Consider the following 17,350-nt stretch of genomic DNA (forward strand, 5'->3'; position numbering starts at 1 on the left):
GAGTCACATGGAGAGACAGGCTGACGAATGAGGATATAAAGGAGCGTTGTGGTGTGGATGTGGATGTGATAGGAAGCGTTATGAGGAACACACTGAGGTGGTTTGGCCATGTGGAGAGGATGGAGGGTGAAAGACTGACGAAGAGAGTGTATGTGAGTGAGGTGGAGGGTGGAAGAGGGAGGGGGAGGCCGAGGATGAGATGGAGGGATGGGGTGGAGAGGTATATGAGAGAGGGGGGTGTGAGTTGGGAGCAGGGCAGTGAGATGGCGGGGGACAGGGCGACTTGGAGGCGATTTGTTTGTGTCCACCCCAAACGGGATTGAGGCGTCTGGCAATAGATAGATAGATAGACTTTCCTTATCATGCTTATGGAGCATATAGCTGGGTAAATTCTGGATATATACTGAGACAACTAACCAGAATCAAAATGCAGTGGGTGAACAGACTTTTGTTACCTGATTTGTAATGATGTGCTTTCACAGTGCTCTCTGTGTGTTAGCCTATCAGGGTGGTGTATCCCCATCACATTGTGTCTTCAGAATACTGTATTGTATTGTGAGTATTGTGTGTGTTCAGGAGAAACATGTTGCGTCAGTTCGTTGACTGCTTTATTGCAGTCTTCCATGAAGTGGAAATGCAACTGCATGTAAACAATGCACAGTGATAGAATGCCAAGGAAAGTCTTTGAAAGTGAGATGTGGGTTGCTTTTGGAGAAGGAAAACTCTGTATGAGGTGTAGAAGACTAAGAGTGGAACAGCTTAGTGATGTAAGAAGTGGACGAGAAGTCACTGAATAAGTGAGAGAAATATGTAAGAACATGTTAATCTGATAGCAGTTTTGTAGATGGGGGCGCTCGCCATCTACTCACTCTGTGTTGTGCTGCCCTTGGGTGCCTGCCCTTTCCCTTTTTCCATCCTTCTTGCCTTCCTTCCTCTTCTCTCTTTCTTTCCTTCATTCTTTCCTCTTCCTTCTGTCTACGGACAAATTTATGCTGAGTGACAAGCCATATTGTTTCCTGAACACCAGGAAACCATTTACTATGCTGGGTGGTAACCACACAACCAAGTTATGGTGCTTGGTGGTTTAGTGGGTAATCAAGGCTCTCGAATCAGAGTGAGCCTGTGCAGGTTTACATTCAGGGGGCGGTCGGGGTTTATTGCTCACATAATGCCACTCACGGATGAGTGAGGCTGGTCACTCTCATCTTAATGTCAGGACCAACTTGCCTAGCCCCGGGCTTCTATGCTCCTCATGTGGCAACACAGGATTGGATGATGATGGTGATGATGTCATTCCATGTCAGGCTGTTCCCAGTAGGGAGGAACAGATTAGACGTAATGATAGTTAATGTACAACATGTCCAGTACATCATAGGTTAGTGATGTTAAAGGCATACTGGTACATTACGTGTTGCTGTTACATAAAACGCAGATGGTAAAGTGCTCAATGCAATGCAGTGGATACAGAGTAACAGAAAATTAGATGTGTTCTGATTTATTGGAGGAAGATCACAGCCTTGAATTGGGTGTGATAAAAGAAGTATCCAGGTATCATAATGTTGGTAATTGGAAAGAATAATAGAATTGTTTTCAAACGTTTGAGGCTCTCATACTTCCCTCAGCTGACAAATCATCTGGTGGTACTAGTCTTTAGGGATTATTGGAGGTGTGTGTTTTTTCTTTTTTCTTACCTGTACACAAGATTTTTAACCTGTTATTCAGGTGCATCTTACAGTTACTCTGTAGACTTAACTCTGCTTATACATTTGTTGGATAATATATTGAGTGATGAGCACAGTAAAGCACACCAGCACCAACTAAAGCAAACACTAATATTTGAAGTTTAAACTTGTTTTTGGTACAGGTACCATTTGAAAAGTCTGATGTTTGTGTAGGGTGGTTGACTAATGAAAATTTGAAAGTCATATAGATATAATTAGCATCGTGTACATTACATTTGGGTTCAATACAGAACAGTACAGTACCTTGAAATTATCAGATCCAACTATCAGGTATTCCTTCCCCTTTTTTATTTTTTGTTTTTAAAATGTTTATTCAGTTACTCTATTTTGGAGTAAAAAAAAAAAAAAAAAAAGTTTAAAATGAAAACCAACTAAATTAACTTATTAGAGCACAGAGATGGTACTCTTTTATGTGATTATGACCCAGGGGTGTGGAACAAAATTTGTTGTAAAACTTACCCACCTGTTATCTGCTTCCCTCTTATCCATTTTAATTCAGAATCAAGCATTGGTTGTGAGGCCTTTTTGTATCTTGGGTATTGTGCAGAAGACAGCCACAATGAAGGGAAGCACCTTTGAGTTGTCATTTGTATTGTCTGATGGATGTTAATGTCCCTTTTTTTAAATTATGAGAATAACATAGTTCTGTTTTTCATTTGACTGTTGCAGGATCAGTTACTTACACAGTCAGGGCAGTGGTATCTGGCAGATCCCATGCTTTACCAGGTACGAAGCCTAGCCATTAGTTAGCACCTGGGAATGTATACTGTTGGCTGTGAATTTAGTTTGCTTTAACATCCCCAGTTGTTTGGCTTTTGTTAACCCACTATAATTTCCTTTTTAACCTGGGATAATTTAACACTTACTGTCATTTTTGGCTTATTATAAATTGATTCCACTTTGGTTCTGTAAATTAGTAATATATTCTGAACCATTATTTCTTATTGTACTGTACTTAGTTCTGGCTAGAGTTGTTAATTAGAAAAATTAGCTCAGCCAAGAGTCTGTACTGTACAATACTTTCATTATTTTAAGCTTGGTTATACCTGTGTATTGTCCCCAAGTTGGTCTCTTTCAGTACATGCTATGCTATATGCACATGAATAGAACCATGCCCTCACAATTTTACCATCATATCCCACTAACCTATATGAAATGCAGTTAGATGGCAGAATTAGTATAGCACTTGCATTCAGGGCTGCAACAAGGAAGCAGGGGTCAGAAAGTTGAGAAATCTTTGATGTCTCTAGGGGTTGATCTCTGTATGTAGAGATCCTGTTTTTTTAGGGCATTGTGACTCGTGGCTACAGTAATGCTCAGTATTGTTACTGGTTTTCATAAATATTGTATGTGATACACATATTTTTTAACTGCTTAATTTTAGAGTGGGTCATATTTAACAGTGGTTTTAGTTTGTTTTGTTTTTTGTTGATACAGCTTGTATTTTCAAGAGATAAAGAAAATAGAGTGGATGAATAGAGGTTTGTTCACCTTTAATTATCTGCCCCTGTTCCTGTGATGCCTTGTGGTGGCCCATATAACACTCACAATAATCAGTTAGCTATGTATGATGTGTTATTGCACACCCTTAAGCTACCTTATTACTTGTTATTCACTTGCAAACTAATTGGGAAATGGCTGTAAGACTTAAGGTGAGGAATAATTGATATTCTGATTTATTGTACAGTATACTGTACTAATGTATGGCTACTTCATTCCAATGATGACATGAGTTGCACATAACACAAGCTTATAAGAATCCCCATGAATGCTCTGATTTTTACAGAAGTTGGTGTAATCCAATTTTTGTTTTATATATACAGTTCTTGCAGTGCTGGATATGTGGTATTTTATATAGGATGTTTATATTTTATAAATAGTGTGTACACTATATTTATGTAAAACTTCTTCAGTGTGAGTATACTGTATATATTTTTTTCAGCAGAGGAGAAATCCTGGCATAAAGAGCTAGGAACAGTGTTTGTTAACCCCTCCAGTTTGAGAATTTTTTTTAATGTTAATTTTTTCATGTTATTTATTTTCCAACTGCCTAATGATTGAAAAAAAAAAAAAAGCTTTGAGAGACCCATTGGACCGAGTAGGTAATAATACTGTATATGTCATACATATAGTGGGACATCATTCTTTCTGAATTTGGTTAATTTGGAGTCTGCATAATCTTTAAAAAATATTTTCCCTGAGAAAGTAACTCAAACAGCAAACCTGCACTTCCTTCTTTGGATGGGGTGGCATTAAGTAAGAGGAATTTTAGTTATTAAGAATTAGAGCAAAATCTAGTTCATAGTCTTTTTATGGTTGATGTTCAGATCCAATATCAGATGAGGTGGTTTTAAATAGAGGAATATTAGTTATTAAGAGTTAAGAGCTAACTCTAGTTCATGATCATTTTGCGGTTGGTGTTCAGATCCAATACAACATGGCCTGAATGTTAATTTTTCGTAAAGATGCGTGGACGTTTAAGGTGTGTGCAAGCTGTCAACTATGATGCAGTAATTTGAATTAGTGGTAACCATAGAACTAAATTATGGCACCTTGTGGTTTAGTGGATAATTAAGGTGCTCCAATTGGATTGAACCTGTGTAGGTTTATATCCAAGGAGTGGTTGGGGTTTATTGCTTGTGTAATGCCACTGAGGCTGGTCACTGTATTCTTAAATGTCAGGACCAGCTTGCCCAGCCCCAGGCTTTTATGCTTCTTTTTAGGCACCATAGGATTGGATGATGGATGGATGGATGGATTCACTGATAAATTCAGTTGTATGATAAGTTAATCCTGAAGTATTTTTAGTATTAAATCATCAGAAAAAGGCGAAAAGTGTGAACATTAAGCTCATCAAGCTGATTTTGCTGGAGCAAGGGTCGTCACTGCTCGTCTTCTTCATGTGTGTTGGAATGGCCGAATCACCCACATTGCAGTGAGCTAATGATTTAAAGTTTTGTATTTCAGTAGTTTGCTATAAATGCTGTAGATAATGCTACAGGTCCACAGTTAATAGATACATGAACACAAGCTATTGGCTAATAAAGTACACTGGGTGTTTGAAAATGATTGACCACATATGATGTTATATTGTACTCTAATTAAAAACTGAATGAAGTTAGTGGAAAAATTATGCAGCACCTTATGGGGCAGTTCCTAATTTTTCTGTAAGTATCCAAGTTATGTTTGACTGTGTACTCTCCTAAATGTAAGCTATGAAAAATCACAAAAGGGTGTACCTTAGAGCTTTAGTGTGACTTGAGTGAATGATCAACATTTCATGAAGATATTATGTTGCCTTATCAGTATAATTTATTGGTACTGTACTGGAGCCAGTCAAGTTTCAAATTAACACTTACAAAAAAAAAAAAAAAAAAAAAAAAAAAAAAAAAAAAGTTTCAAGAACTTAGGTTGAGCTGCACGAGACTCCCCATGATTACTATATCAGTTTCAGTCCTAAGAACCTTCCAGATTTTTTACATTACAGATTTTGTGGCAGTAGTTATTTGTTGCTTCATGTTATTTGCACTCTCCATTGTTTCTGTATATCCATACATGATTTTTGCTCTGTCCGTCTATCTATCTATTGCTATCTATCTATCTATCTATCTATTGCCAGACGCCTCAATCCCGTTTGGGGTGGCCACAAACAAATCGCCTCCAAGTCGCCCTGTCCCCCGCCATTTCACTGCCCTGCTCCCAACTCACACCCCCCTCTCTCATATACCTCTCCACCCCATCCCTCCATCTCATCCTCGGCCTCCCCCTCCCTCTTCCCCCCTCCACCTCACTCACATACACACTCTTCGTCAGTCTTTGACCCTCCATCCTCTCCACATGGCCAAACCACCTCAGTGTGTTCCTCATAATGCTTCCTATCACATCCACATCCACACCACAACGCTCCTTTATATCCTCATTCGTCAGCCTGTCTCTGCTCGTGACTCCACAGGCTCCTCTTAAATAACTCATTTCCACTGCTCTCACTCTTGACTTGTGTCCTTCCAACAATGTCCAAGCTTCACTTCCGTACGTTAGAGTTGGTATCACAATACTGTCATGTAGTTACTTTTTCACGTCCATGCTCACTTCCCTGTTTCTTATCACTGCTTTCAAGGAACCAACAACCTTTCTTCCCTGCTGTACCCTTTCAAGCACTTCACCCTCCAAACCTCCATCCTTACTCATCACACTACCCAAATACTTAAACGTACTCACATTTTCCAATTCCTCACCATCCAACCTCGCTGTACATTCACTAACTTCACCTCTCTCAAAGACCATCACTTTACTCTTCCCTACATTCACCTTTAGGTTCCGTTTCTTACACACTCTCTCAAACTCATCCACCAAGCCTTGCAGCTCCCCTTCATCTTCACTCAACAACACAGTATCATCTGCAAACAACAGTACAGGGAGTTTCCAAACACTATCCTCTCTCACCATGGCCACTCCAACATCCACTACCCTACCTTGTACCTCTTTTATTACCACATCCATGTACAGATTGAACAACCATGGAGACATGACACATCCATGTTTCAAACCAACTTTCAAAGAGAAAAATTCACTTAGTTCACCATCCACACGCACTGCAGCCTTCGCACCATCGTACATACTCTTCACAGCATTCAGCAACTTCCCATCTACTCCATATATTCTTAACACTTTCCACAATCCTTGTCTATCCACCCTGTCATATGCTTTCTCCAAATCCATGAAAGCCGCATACAACTTCTTTCCCTTCTCTAGAAACTTTTCCACTAAAGATCTAAGAATGAATATCTGATCTACACAACCTCTTCCCTTCCTAAAGCCTCCCTGTTCTTCTCCAACTAATTCCTCTGTTCTTTCTCTAACTCTGTCTATAAGTATCCTACCATACACTTTTCCTATTATACTAAGAAGACAAATGCCCCTATGATTACCACACACTTCTTTTTCCCCTTTTATCTTTGTACAAGGGAATAATTATACCTGACTTCCAATCCTCCGGGACTCTACCTTCTTCCCAGGCCAATCTGCACATCTTCCACATCCATTCTACTACTATCTCTCCCCCATGCTTCAGCATTTCACCACACACTCCATCAATTCCTGGGGCTTTCCCCGATTTAACTTTCTTCATTGCTTCCACAACTTCTATCCTACTGATTTCTTCCTGTCTTCTCATCTCCCTCCTTCTTCCAGCCATTCCCCAGCCACTTATACTCGCATTACTTCCATCCTCTACGTTCAACAATTCCTTAAAGTGTTCTCTCCATCTGCTCACTTTTTCTCCCTTCTCCACTAGTAATCTACCATTTTTATCTTTCACTCCCCTGCTAACTTCACTTCCACCCTGTCTTACTCTTTTCACTTCTCTCCAGAACATTTTCTTACAGTCCCTCCACTTTACACTCAAATTCCTTCCAAATTCCTCATCCACTCTCTTCTTACTCTCTCTTACTAATCTTTTCACCTCTCTCTTCCTTTCCACATATAACTCTCTCTTCCGCCTCTCAACTTCTTCCACGCCCCTATTTCTCATCCATTCATTGTATGCTTTCTTCTTTTGTGCCACAGCCTGTTTCACCTCTTCAGTCCACCACGCTGTTCCTTGCACCCCCCTCCGTCTTCTCTTCCTTCCACACACCACATCACATGCTGCACATATTTCTTCTGTAAATATCTTACACATACCTTCCACGTCTCCCATCTGCTCCGATTCATATTTGCTCAATCGTCCCTCCACTTCTGTCTTATACTCTGCCTTTTTCTCATCCTCTTGTAACCTTTCCACTCTCCTTGCAACTACTCCTTCCTCTCGTCTTTCCCTTCTTCTATTCCTCCATCTTACTTGCATCCTAATTCTGGCCACCACCAAGTAGTGGTCAGAAAGTCCACTCCCCCAACCTCTATACACTCTTGCATCCTTTACACATCTTCGCATCCTTTCATCCACACACACATAATCAATCATTGCCTTCCTTTCATTCAGTTCACCACCCACCCTTCTCAGCAATCGCCATGTATACCTGTGGATCATTTTATGCCTGAAGAGGGTATTGGCTATCACCAACCCCTTCCCAGCACAAATGTCCACTAATGCACTCCCATTCTCATCTATCTCAGCAGGCACACCCCACTCACCAACTATTCCATCCACCTTCACATTACCAACTTTACCATTCATATCACCAATCAAAAACACTCTCTCATTCCTTCCAAACTTTTCCATGCACACTTCCACATTTGTCCAGAACTCTTCTCTCACTCTTCTAGCACGATCTTGCGTTGGCGCATACACACACACAATTGCCCACATTTGTATTCCAACTTTCAACTTTACCCACACAATCCTTGACCCAACTGATCCATACTGTCTTATGCTCTTCTTCCATCTTTTACTCACAACTATACACACTCCTTCCTTTGCCCTCTCATTCTCATCTACTCCTGCACATATACCCCATCCATACTCCCATTCTGTCTATTGCCAGACGCCTTAATCCCATAAGGGGTCGCCACATGCAAATCGCCTCCCATGTTGCCCTGTCCCCCGCCATTTCACTGCCCTTCCCCAGCTAACACCACTCTCTCTCATATACATCTTCATTCATTCCTCCATCTCATCCTCAGCGAGATGAAAATATTAGTACAGTAATCTAAAATTTTTAGCTTAATTTCAGCACCAGTAAATTGTATGGGTATTTCAGATAACTTTGAAATGTTTAATACTTACTGTGTATGGAATGTCAGATGTAATAGTCTGTCCAAAATAAAATTTTATGCTAAAAGAATGCACAGAAACGTACATCTTGGATACCTGCCAGAATTTATAATGGTTTCACATATTGTTAGTTCACGTTTTCAAATACCTTTTGTCATTTTTTTTTTTTTTTTTACTGACACCATGAAATGTCATCAGCCATATTCAGACACTCTGTACTTTAATAATCAAATTAAGTACAGTTGAAACACACACACACACACACACACACACACACACACACACGTGCATTATGAAAGTAAGGTAGATGAGTGGTTGTTATCTGTAGACTACTCAAGGTAACTGTCATGTCCTCACTCTCCCTACTCAGACATAAAGCAGGCTTTAGTTCACGCACGATTTTCTGGAACTCATTATCACTCCATTGCACTTCCTTATTATCATCTTCATTGGTATCCTTCTTTCAGTCAGGTTAGTTTTATATTTTGTTATTTCAGCTGACATCAGATGTAACACACACACACACACACACACACACACACACACACACACACACACACTTAATTCACTATAATAAAAATGTTTTGTAATAAAGGATGGAGGGAGAGAATCTTAACAGTTATAACAGCTTCACTCATGATTGATTTATAACCTTGGTTATGATACAGATGTCATTAAGTGTTCATGGTGTGGTACTGTATGAATGCCTCTGTGTGTGTGTGTGTGTGTGTGTGTGTTTGAAAGATACTTCAGTGTGAGTGGTTGTATGCTGGGCTGATGGGTCTGCTATTTTGGTGATGTAAAATTGCAGCTGTCATTGCAAGTCGGAAAGGGAGACATTTAACCCGCCCCGTACCAACTAATTTATTACAAAACCCACCCCCAAAACCCGACATTTTTTTTTTTTTGCTCAGACCTCTCTCACCCGAGGTTTAAAATCCCAATACAGGTAACAGTACCCTCACCTTGCTGTGCTTTCTTTGAGGTCTGGCTCCAGAGAAAACGTATGCTATGGGAGGGGTAACTATTCCAAACCACTCATAAAATTATTTTTTATTTGGTACAAATTTATATGTAGTACAAGAGTCTATTGGTTTTCACACAGGAATATAGGTGATATAAGCATTGTTTCACTCACCAAACACATCAACATACTGCACCTTTTTTGGTGACATTACCTGATCATCATTTCTGACTGTTTCTTCCTCTAATGCTACGTAAACTTTGTCCTCCACATTGTCATCGATTGGGGAATCACTCTGGCCTTGAATTTTGTACGTTGGTGCGACATGTCCTTACTGACCAGATCACTGGTAACAGGTGAATTGCCAAGACAATGGCATGCGGGAGGGGGGGAGAGGTCACACGGGGTAAGGCATTTCCCTGCCTGGCATCGGGTAGAGGAAGGTGTCCCCTGTATACGTACCAAAAATCACGTGCGAAATTTGAAAAATGTGCAAATGACGGACCTTGCAATAGCAAAACGTTCATCGTACATTGTGGGGACTGAATGTGGAAAAAAGTTGCAACGTGTATCGTACGCTGTGGGTACGGGGCGGGTTAATTTGGTCCAAGATTTTAAAATATCATCTGTTCATTCTTGCTGCATTATGGTTTTCCATTTGCACCGTGATTTTATCTAAGTACCGGGAATGGTGTGATTAATTTCGGACACTAGTAAGTTGGACATAGGGACAGCTAAGTCGCTTTCTGTATGATTATTCCATTCTGAGATCGTTGTCACAGAGATGGAAGCCATTCTTAATACCTGGCTGGTTAAGAGAAAACTCATGTTAAATGATGGTAAGACATAATTATTATTTGAAGAAACAGAGATGATGGCATATATTTCACAGAGATCTCATGACCTCTATGAAGTAAGCATAATTTTGTGAATCCTGGTTGAAGTCTTGGAGCATACTGCAGCTTGATACTGACCTGTAAGGAAAATGTAAATTATTTGGTGATGACCCACTCTGTTGGCAGTTAGTTTGCCTAACTATTTCCTAAAGAAAGGTTGTCAGTTTTGAACATGGCTGCTAGACTTACTTTTGATTTTGCTCCAAGGTTTCCTACAATTCTTTTCTTTAACCCCTTCGGTACCGGACCTCCTACTACACGTGACGTGGTGTATCCCAGCTTTTTCCCATGGTGTACTGGTGCAATATTATGCCAAATAACAGTGTCATGTATCTTATGTAACAAGGAACTATTCTAAACTGCTTTGTAGTAGATCTGAATGGAGTAAACTATATATATCAATAATAATAATAATAATAATAATAATAATAATAATAATGATAATAATCATCATCTACAATACTAAAAGAACAAATTACAATACTCACAGAGAGAGGAAATTACCTCTCGGTTAAAAAAGTATTTGAAAGCATCTCCAGGCGTTGTAAGGGATGAGGGACCTAGCGCAGGATTTATGCCTGAGAATTGTGCAGTGAAGCGTGGTTTTTCTTCCGGCCACTTATCATTGAATATGTCCGACACCAAACACCAGCCTCCCTCCACGATACGTTCCTCAATATCACTCGTTTCGTCACTTATTTCCCTGCTTGAGAGGTCGTCATCACTCTCAGATCCACTATCATCTGGTATAAATTCTTCACCAGAACTATCACTGAGCTCCTCCGCCATGTTGAGAAAAAAACGGCAGAAAAAACAGTGAAAAAAACATCTCAACACTCCTCTCACTGACCACAGTAGGCAACTGATTGGTTGAGCTGGCTTGCTGATAGATCACAGACGTCACAGAGTCCCTAACCAAGAGTTCCCTGTGATTGGACAAAACCGAAAAGGGGAGGAGCTAAAACTGGACTAACAGGTGTGTCCCGCATTCTGTATCAACGCCTGGAAGCCTGGGCCAGCTGCTCTGTACTTCCCAGACTCATCACAATAATTTGACGTCGGGGAAACGTCATGGCCCTGCCAACCGGATGAATCATGACGTTGTATTTACATCATGGTACCGAAGGGGTTAATTGTTTTGGCTTCCAGTAAAACCCAGGATTAAGCATTAACCTCAGTCTTATTACCTTCAAAGCTCTTAAGTTTTGTTAATCTAAAATATCCGTCCTGTATGTTATTTCCTGGTTAAACATTTTAGAAGTACAGGTACTTTGCATAGTACTGATGATCTGTATATCCTGGTGGATCTATAACAGTAGAAGGCTGTAAGGTCTGTTACTGTTTGTTTACGTTTCCTTTGAGAGACCTTTTGCTTTATAATGCTTTTCATATACATTATATAATAAGTTGGCTATATGGTATCTATAATGCATTCTGCCTTTGTGTAGTTAGTTAAGAAACAAGACTTGTCTTGAATGATTGTGATCTTAATGGTACTCTGATGGAGGATTACTTGTTTTAGTAGGTGCCACTTATCTGACATAGCACTATTATGAATTGATAGTCATGTCATTATTTAAAGGTTTTGAGCACATGTGAATCATTGGATGACTGGTGCTTTTGAAAAACAAAAAGACTAACCATTATTATTATTTCCATGGAAACTTGTGATGGTTCTTAATTTTTATAAACATAGAAATCAGATCTAACATTGGGCCATGAAAGACCATAGAAGTTTACCTCATACCCAGTTCTTTGAGACCCATTTGTGGTTTGTCGTCAGTGGTGTACAGGAAGGACCTGGGGAAGGTTCCATCCATACATCACTTATCCTTATGAAAAGAAATATATACAGTGGATGAGACAGGCAGCATTTATGAGCAAATACATTGACATTTCCTGAAGTTAGCTGGCTAGTCATATTGTATTTTCATGTCTTCATGGCTCATGAAATAAATAAACCAAAGAACAAACAGGCCCAAGGGCACATTTGAATTGAACTTGCTCCAAACTGCAAACACATTCAAAGACAAATAAAACATATGCGTATACTATTGGGATAGTTGCTTTGATGTCCTGGGTCCATCAGATAGGCCAACAAAATTTCACCACGTTCTGTTGCATCACATATACCTATCTGAAAGAGCCAGTCCGAATGCTGTCACGTTAAAAACAGGTGCAAGATCCCTGATTATGCACTTTGCACAAAATTCATTCAGCCAGCTGGAACTCTTGTCAGTCCCTTAGCCTCACCAACTTCCAAACCTCTCTTCCTCACACAGTCATCCACCATATTCCTCCACCTTCTTGGTGTGCCTCACCTCCGCTCCTCCAAATTCGCTCAGATGTACCTTTTTCACCACTCGTGTCATCCATTCTCACCACATGACTATACCATCTCAGCGCACTTTCTTCGATTCTGGTGTCCACAGACTTCCTCGCTCCACATCTTTCTTGAATCACATTTCCTCGCATCTTGAATCACATTATGCTGTATCCTATACACTCTGTACTCCACATATATTCCTCAGCAGTCACATCTCCACTGCTCTTACTCTTGACTTTTCATTTTCATGCCACACCATAGTCTTACATCAGTATGTTGAAGTTGCCATTAACACTCCTTCATGTAAGTCACACACAGCTGCAACACTCAAGCCTCTGTTTCTTATCAAGGCCTCCATAGTACCAGCTACTTTCCTTCCTTGTGTCACTCTACTTTCCACTTCTCTTGCACATTTTCCTCTCTTTTCTGTCACTATACCCAGGTATTTGAACTCTTTCTCCAATTCCAATCTCCATTCACTATAACATTACTCTGGGGGTCACCTTCACCCTCTCATTGACCATCACTTAACTCTTTTCTCCATTTACTCTCAAGGCATGACACTCACAGACATCTACAGAACTCTGCACTAGTCCACCAGTCTGTCGTCCAGTATTTACAAGTAGTACTGCATCATCAGCATACAACAAATTTGAGATATTCTGTCTATCACCATTCATTACCAGTGCCATCCCTCTCTCCATTACTCGTGTTTTTACTTCTCTCATTACCCCTTCCATATATATATTGAACAACCATGAGGACATCACACAACCTTGTTGCACGCCCTCATTGATCGTGAACCATTCACTTAGATGCACGTTTACCCTTATATATGCCTCGCTACCATTATACAAGCTCCTGACTGCACCTAGCAGCTTACCATCTACACTGTACGGCGCAAAACCTTCCACAGTCCTTCCCTATCTGCTTTGTTGTATGCTTTTTCCAGATCCATAAATGCCATAAACACCTTATATTCCTTCTCACAAGCCTTCTCCATTATTTGTCTTCGTTTCGTTTCATTTTTAAAGGCTCCAACATGCTTGCATGTGTCGGCCTTGGTCACCTAATGGCGGCTCTCCACGCTGCACGATCCATTGCAGCCTCCCTGTTCAGTCCCTTAACCCTAAGGTCACACTTAATGACCTCGTCCCATGTCTTTCTCGGTCTACCCCTCATAACCCTACCCCCAATATTAACACTTCTCACCTTCCTCACCCAATTATCATCCCCCATCCTCTCCACATGTCCAAACCACCTCAATCTACCTCTCCTCATCACAACACCAATACACTCCAGTCCCATCCTACCTCTCAACTCTTCCATTGTAAACCCAGCCCCTCCAGGCCTTGGACGCAGGGACGCACTGCACATCCACCTAATCATTGTCATTTCTGTACGTCTGAGCCGGCGAATGTCTTCCTCCTTCACTGCCCAGGTCTCACTGCCATACAGCATTACACTCCTAACACATGCTGCATACAAAGACCCCTTAGCACGTAGGGAGAGCCCTCTCAATGTCAGGAGAGGCAAGAGCTCCCTGAACCTCTTCCAACCACTTCTCACCCTAGCCACAGAGCTAGCTCCAGCCCCACCTCCAGCACACAACATGTCTCCCAAATAACAAAACTCTTCCACACACTCAAGAGATTCACCAGCAAGTTCAATCCTTTCACGTCTGACGATCTCCACCTGCTCACCCTGGCACGCCGTACACATAAAATCAGCATTATCTCGCAGTTACCTCTGATACCACTACATCTCTTATGCACCCATTTATCACACACACCGCACAAGATGGAATTACTTCCCACGCCCTTGTGGCAAACTGCACATGGCCACTCTCCCTCGTCTTTGACAGTACCTCCACCAACCCTAGATATCATCACTTTTGTTTTATCTGCATTTACCCTTAAACTCTTTTGCCCCATACCATCTCTCCACTTCCTTATTGCAGATATTTGATCCACAGATCCTTTTCCACTCCTAACGTGTTTATCACTCACTAGGACTTCTGATATCTCTCATACTTTCTCTATAATAATTCTTCCATATACCTTCCCTACAACACTCAGCAAGACTTATGCCACGATAATTCTTGCACTCACTTCGCGCACTTTGACTTTAGTACATGGTTGCCGTCACAGCCTTTTTCCACTCTACTGGCACAGTTTCACTCATCCGTGCCTACTTACATATCTCCAACAAGCACTTCATTCTGTTCTCTCCACAACACTTAATCATCTCTGCATACATCTCTTCAACCCCTGCTGCTTTTCCATTTTTCAGCTGCTTCACAGTGTTCTTCACATCTGTGAGTGTCACATTTCCTGGCACTGCATACCTTCTTTATACACCCTTAAAACCAATCATGTTAACAGTCGTTTTGCTTTCTTCATTCTTATTTATCAGATTTTCAAACTGTTCTTTCCATCTGGGCCTTCATCCCCATAGATTAATAATCTACCACTTAAATCCTCACACTTTCACATTCCTTTCCGCTGTCGCTTCTGCATTTCCGCACCTCTTTCCTGAGTAACTTCCTATTATCAGAGAAACAGGAAAAAAAAACATTTTCCCTTTTGAAAATGGAGTAAATTTTAAACTGAGCAGTACACTCATAGCTGTAAGAAGATATTTGATGGAAGTTAGGCCCAAGGAGTGAAAGTAGAACTTTACTGATGTGGCTTGTGTTTATGGGTAGCATTTCTAAGTGAAGGTCATATTTGAGGGAGAATTGGAAAGAAGTGAGAGTAATAAGAGATAAGATACAATTTGGTAGCATGGTGTCATAGTTGTAGGAGGCAGTACCACAAGCACAATAATGTTCTGCTGGTTAGTGATCATTTGCCTCCTCCCCTGTCTTTCATTCTTTCTTTCATTGTCTTTATTTTCCCAAAATAGTCACCCCTCTTCTTTCCTTGGAATTAACCATAAGTGCAACAGTATAAATTTATTAGTAATTCAATACAGAGTCCTTGTCATCATCATTTTTACCATTTGAGTATGAAATAGGGGTGAGTAGCAAACTAGGAGAGATGGAAATGCATGCGTGAGTGCTGTGCAAAATGAAAGAATTATAAATATGGTAACTAATTACCAGAAATAAAAGCTGCTTTCAAAAAAAATTTTATGTATTTTAATAAAAATGGGAAGCCTTTGTTGTATATTGAAATGTTTCAAATAAAGCCAAGGTAAATGCCAGATGAATTAATAAATTGAAGATGGTTTATATGAATATCTGACTTATTTTCTTATTTTTTTTTTTTTTTTTTTTACCAGACTCACAATTTACAGCATATATACTGTATTACTTGCTTGATTTGGTGCTGTTATGTGAATTGTTCAATGCTCGGTTAATAAATGCCATGGTGAAATAAACCAGAATTTGGCACATATTCATAATTGTTCCTGTAATGTACTGTACTATTACTTGTTACAGCTCTACCAATTGGATGCAATTTTACATTTTGTAAGATGTTCCATCCCCGTGCATTGGTAATCCATCAGTACCACACAGTTAATGATTATATTTTATTTTTCTTTAGTTCTTCTCTTTAAAGAGAGCTTGAGGTATCTGTAGTATGGGCACGATCTACTGTAGATAGAAACTGGAAGAGACTATGTAAAATGCTGTCTTTGAAGATGCATAAAAAAAAAAAGAGAAGAAGAAAAAGAAGAAAGAAGTGTTGCTGTTGAAGCTATTGATAATGCTTGATAATGCTGTAGTGTAGCATGTAGTTTTGCTTTGTTAAAGCATTTCAACTCATTAGACAGCTTTGCAATGCAGAACTAATCTCTACTTAGCTTGTATTGTGCAGTGTTTGTGTCAGAGGTGCTGAAGAGTGATGCTATTCATATGGTAATTGGCTCCATTGTGAGAAGATAATCTTTTATATTCAGATCCCTCTTTACCGTCTTGTCCTCCTTTGAATATACATGAACTGTGGCATCTTGAAGGTATTGAGTTCTGAGTGAGACAGGTTAACTCGTCATGCATAGTAAATTTACGTTAAAGTTGGTTAATTTAATTAATGGCATTGTAGATAAAATTCGCTTGGTGATCTCTGCAGGAATTGTTTATAGGCACAGTATTCTAAAACTGTTCCTGAAACTAGCAGACTTCACCAGACTATTTATTTGCATGAAGAAATTTACCAAATTGTGTTTTCTGTTAGTCCATCAAACCTACAATAATGACACAGATGTAATGATGGGAAGAAGATTTTTGGTTGTCACATACATAATTGAGTTGAACATACACATGACTGTCAAAATATGATTCAGATGCTAATTCAGCATAGTTATACAGTATTTTACAGACTTTTTGTTGTGCATTTGTATAAGTAGCCAACTAAACAACTTGAAAAAACCTTCAGTAATCAGATGTCAGTTTGCATGTAATGGAATGTGAGGAAATGTACAGTAGGGCACCAGGTTTCACAGCATCCAGTTTGGTGAAATGCAGTTTTGGGGCAGCCATCAAATATTCACATGATTGAGCATTCATGACAAAAAAATGCATTGTCCCTCCTTGTGGCACCACAAGTTTTGAATTCTTGCCTTGGCAATGCCAGTGTCAACATTCAGTTTTGGCTTGTTTTCCTGCTTATGTTCATTGTCTCTGGAAGTTGAGTGTTACACTTTCGCGTTCTTGATAAGTAATTGACGGAAATATGTCATCCTGTGCCTCAAGTGGAGCCGGAG

The 17,350-nt window shown here is 40.0% G+C and overlaps 1 protein-coding gene across 3 annotated transcripts in view; it reads left to right on the forward strand.

Annotated features, from left to right (window-relative positions):
- The window catches only part of LOC145408289 (uncharacterized), a 132,413-nt gene that overhangs the window by 42,456 nt on the left and 72,607 nt on the right, over positions 1 to 17,350 (forward strand). For 2 of the 3 annotated variants that reach the window (XM_080279062.1, XM_080279063.1), the window contains exon 3: positions 2,412 to 2,468. The exons of the other annotated variant lie outside the window; for it this stretch is intronic. In XM_080279062.1, the coding sequence (XP_080135188.1) occupies positions 2,412 to 2,468 (57 nt within the window). The remainder of the gene's footprint in view (positions 1 to 2,411; positions 2,469 to 17,350) is intronic. 3 annotated transcript variants of the gene reach the window in all.

This window comes from Coenobita brevimanus, chromosome 76 (genome assembly GCF_032717465.1).
Source record: "Coenobita brevimanus isolate Jiangsu-jjx chromosome 76, ASM3271746v2, whole genome shotgun sequence".
In the NCBI taxonomy this organism is placed as follows: Eukaryota; Metazoa; Arthropoda; class Malacostraca; order Decapoda; family Coenobitidae; genus Coenobita; species Coenobita brevimanus.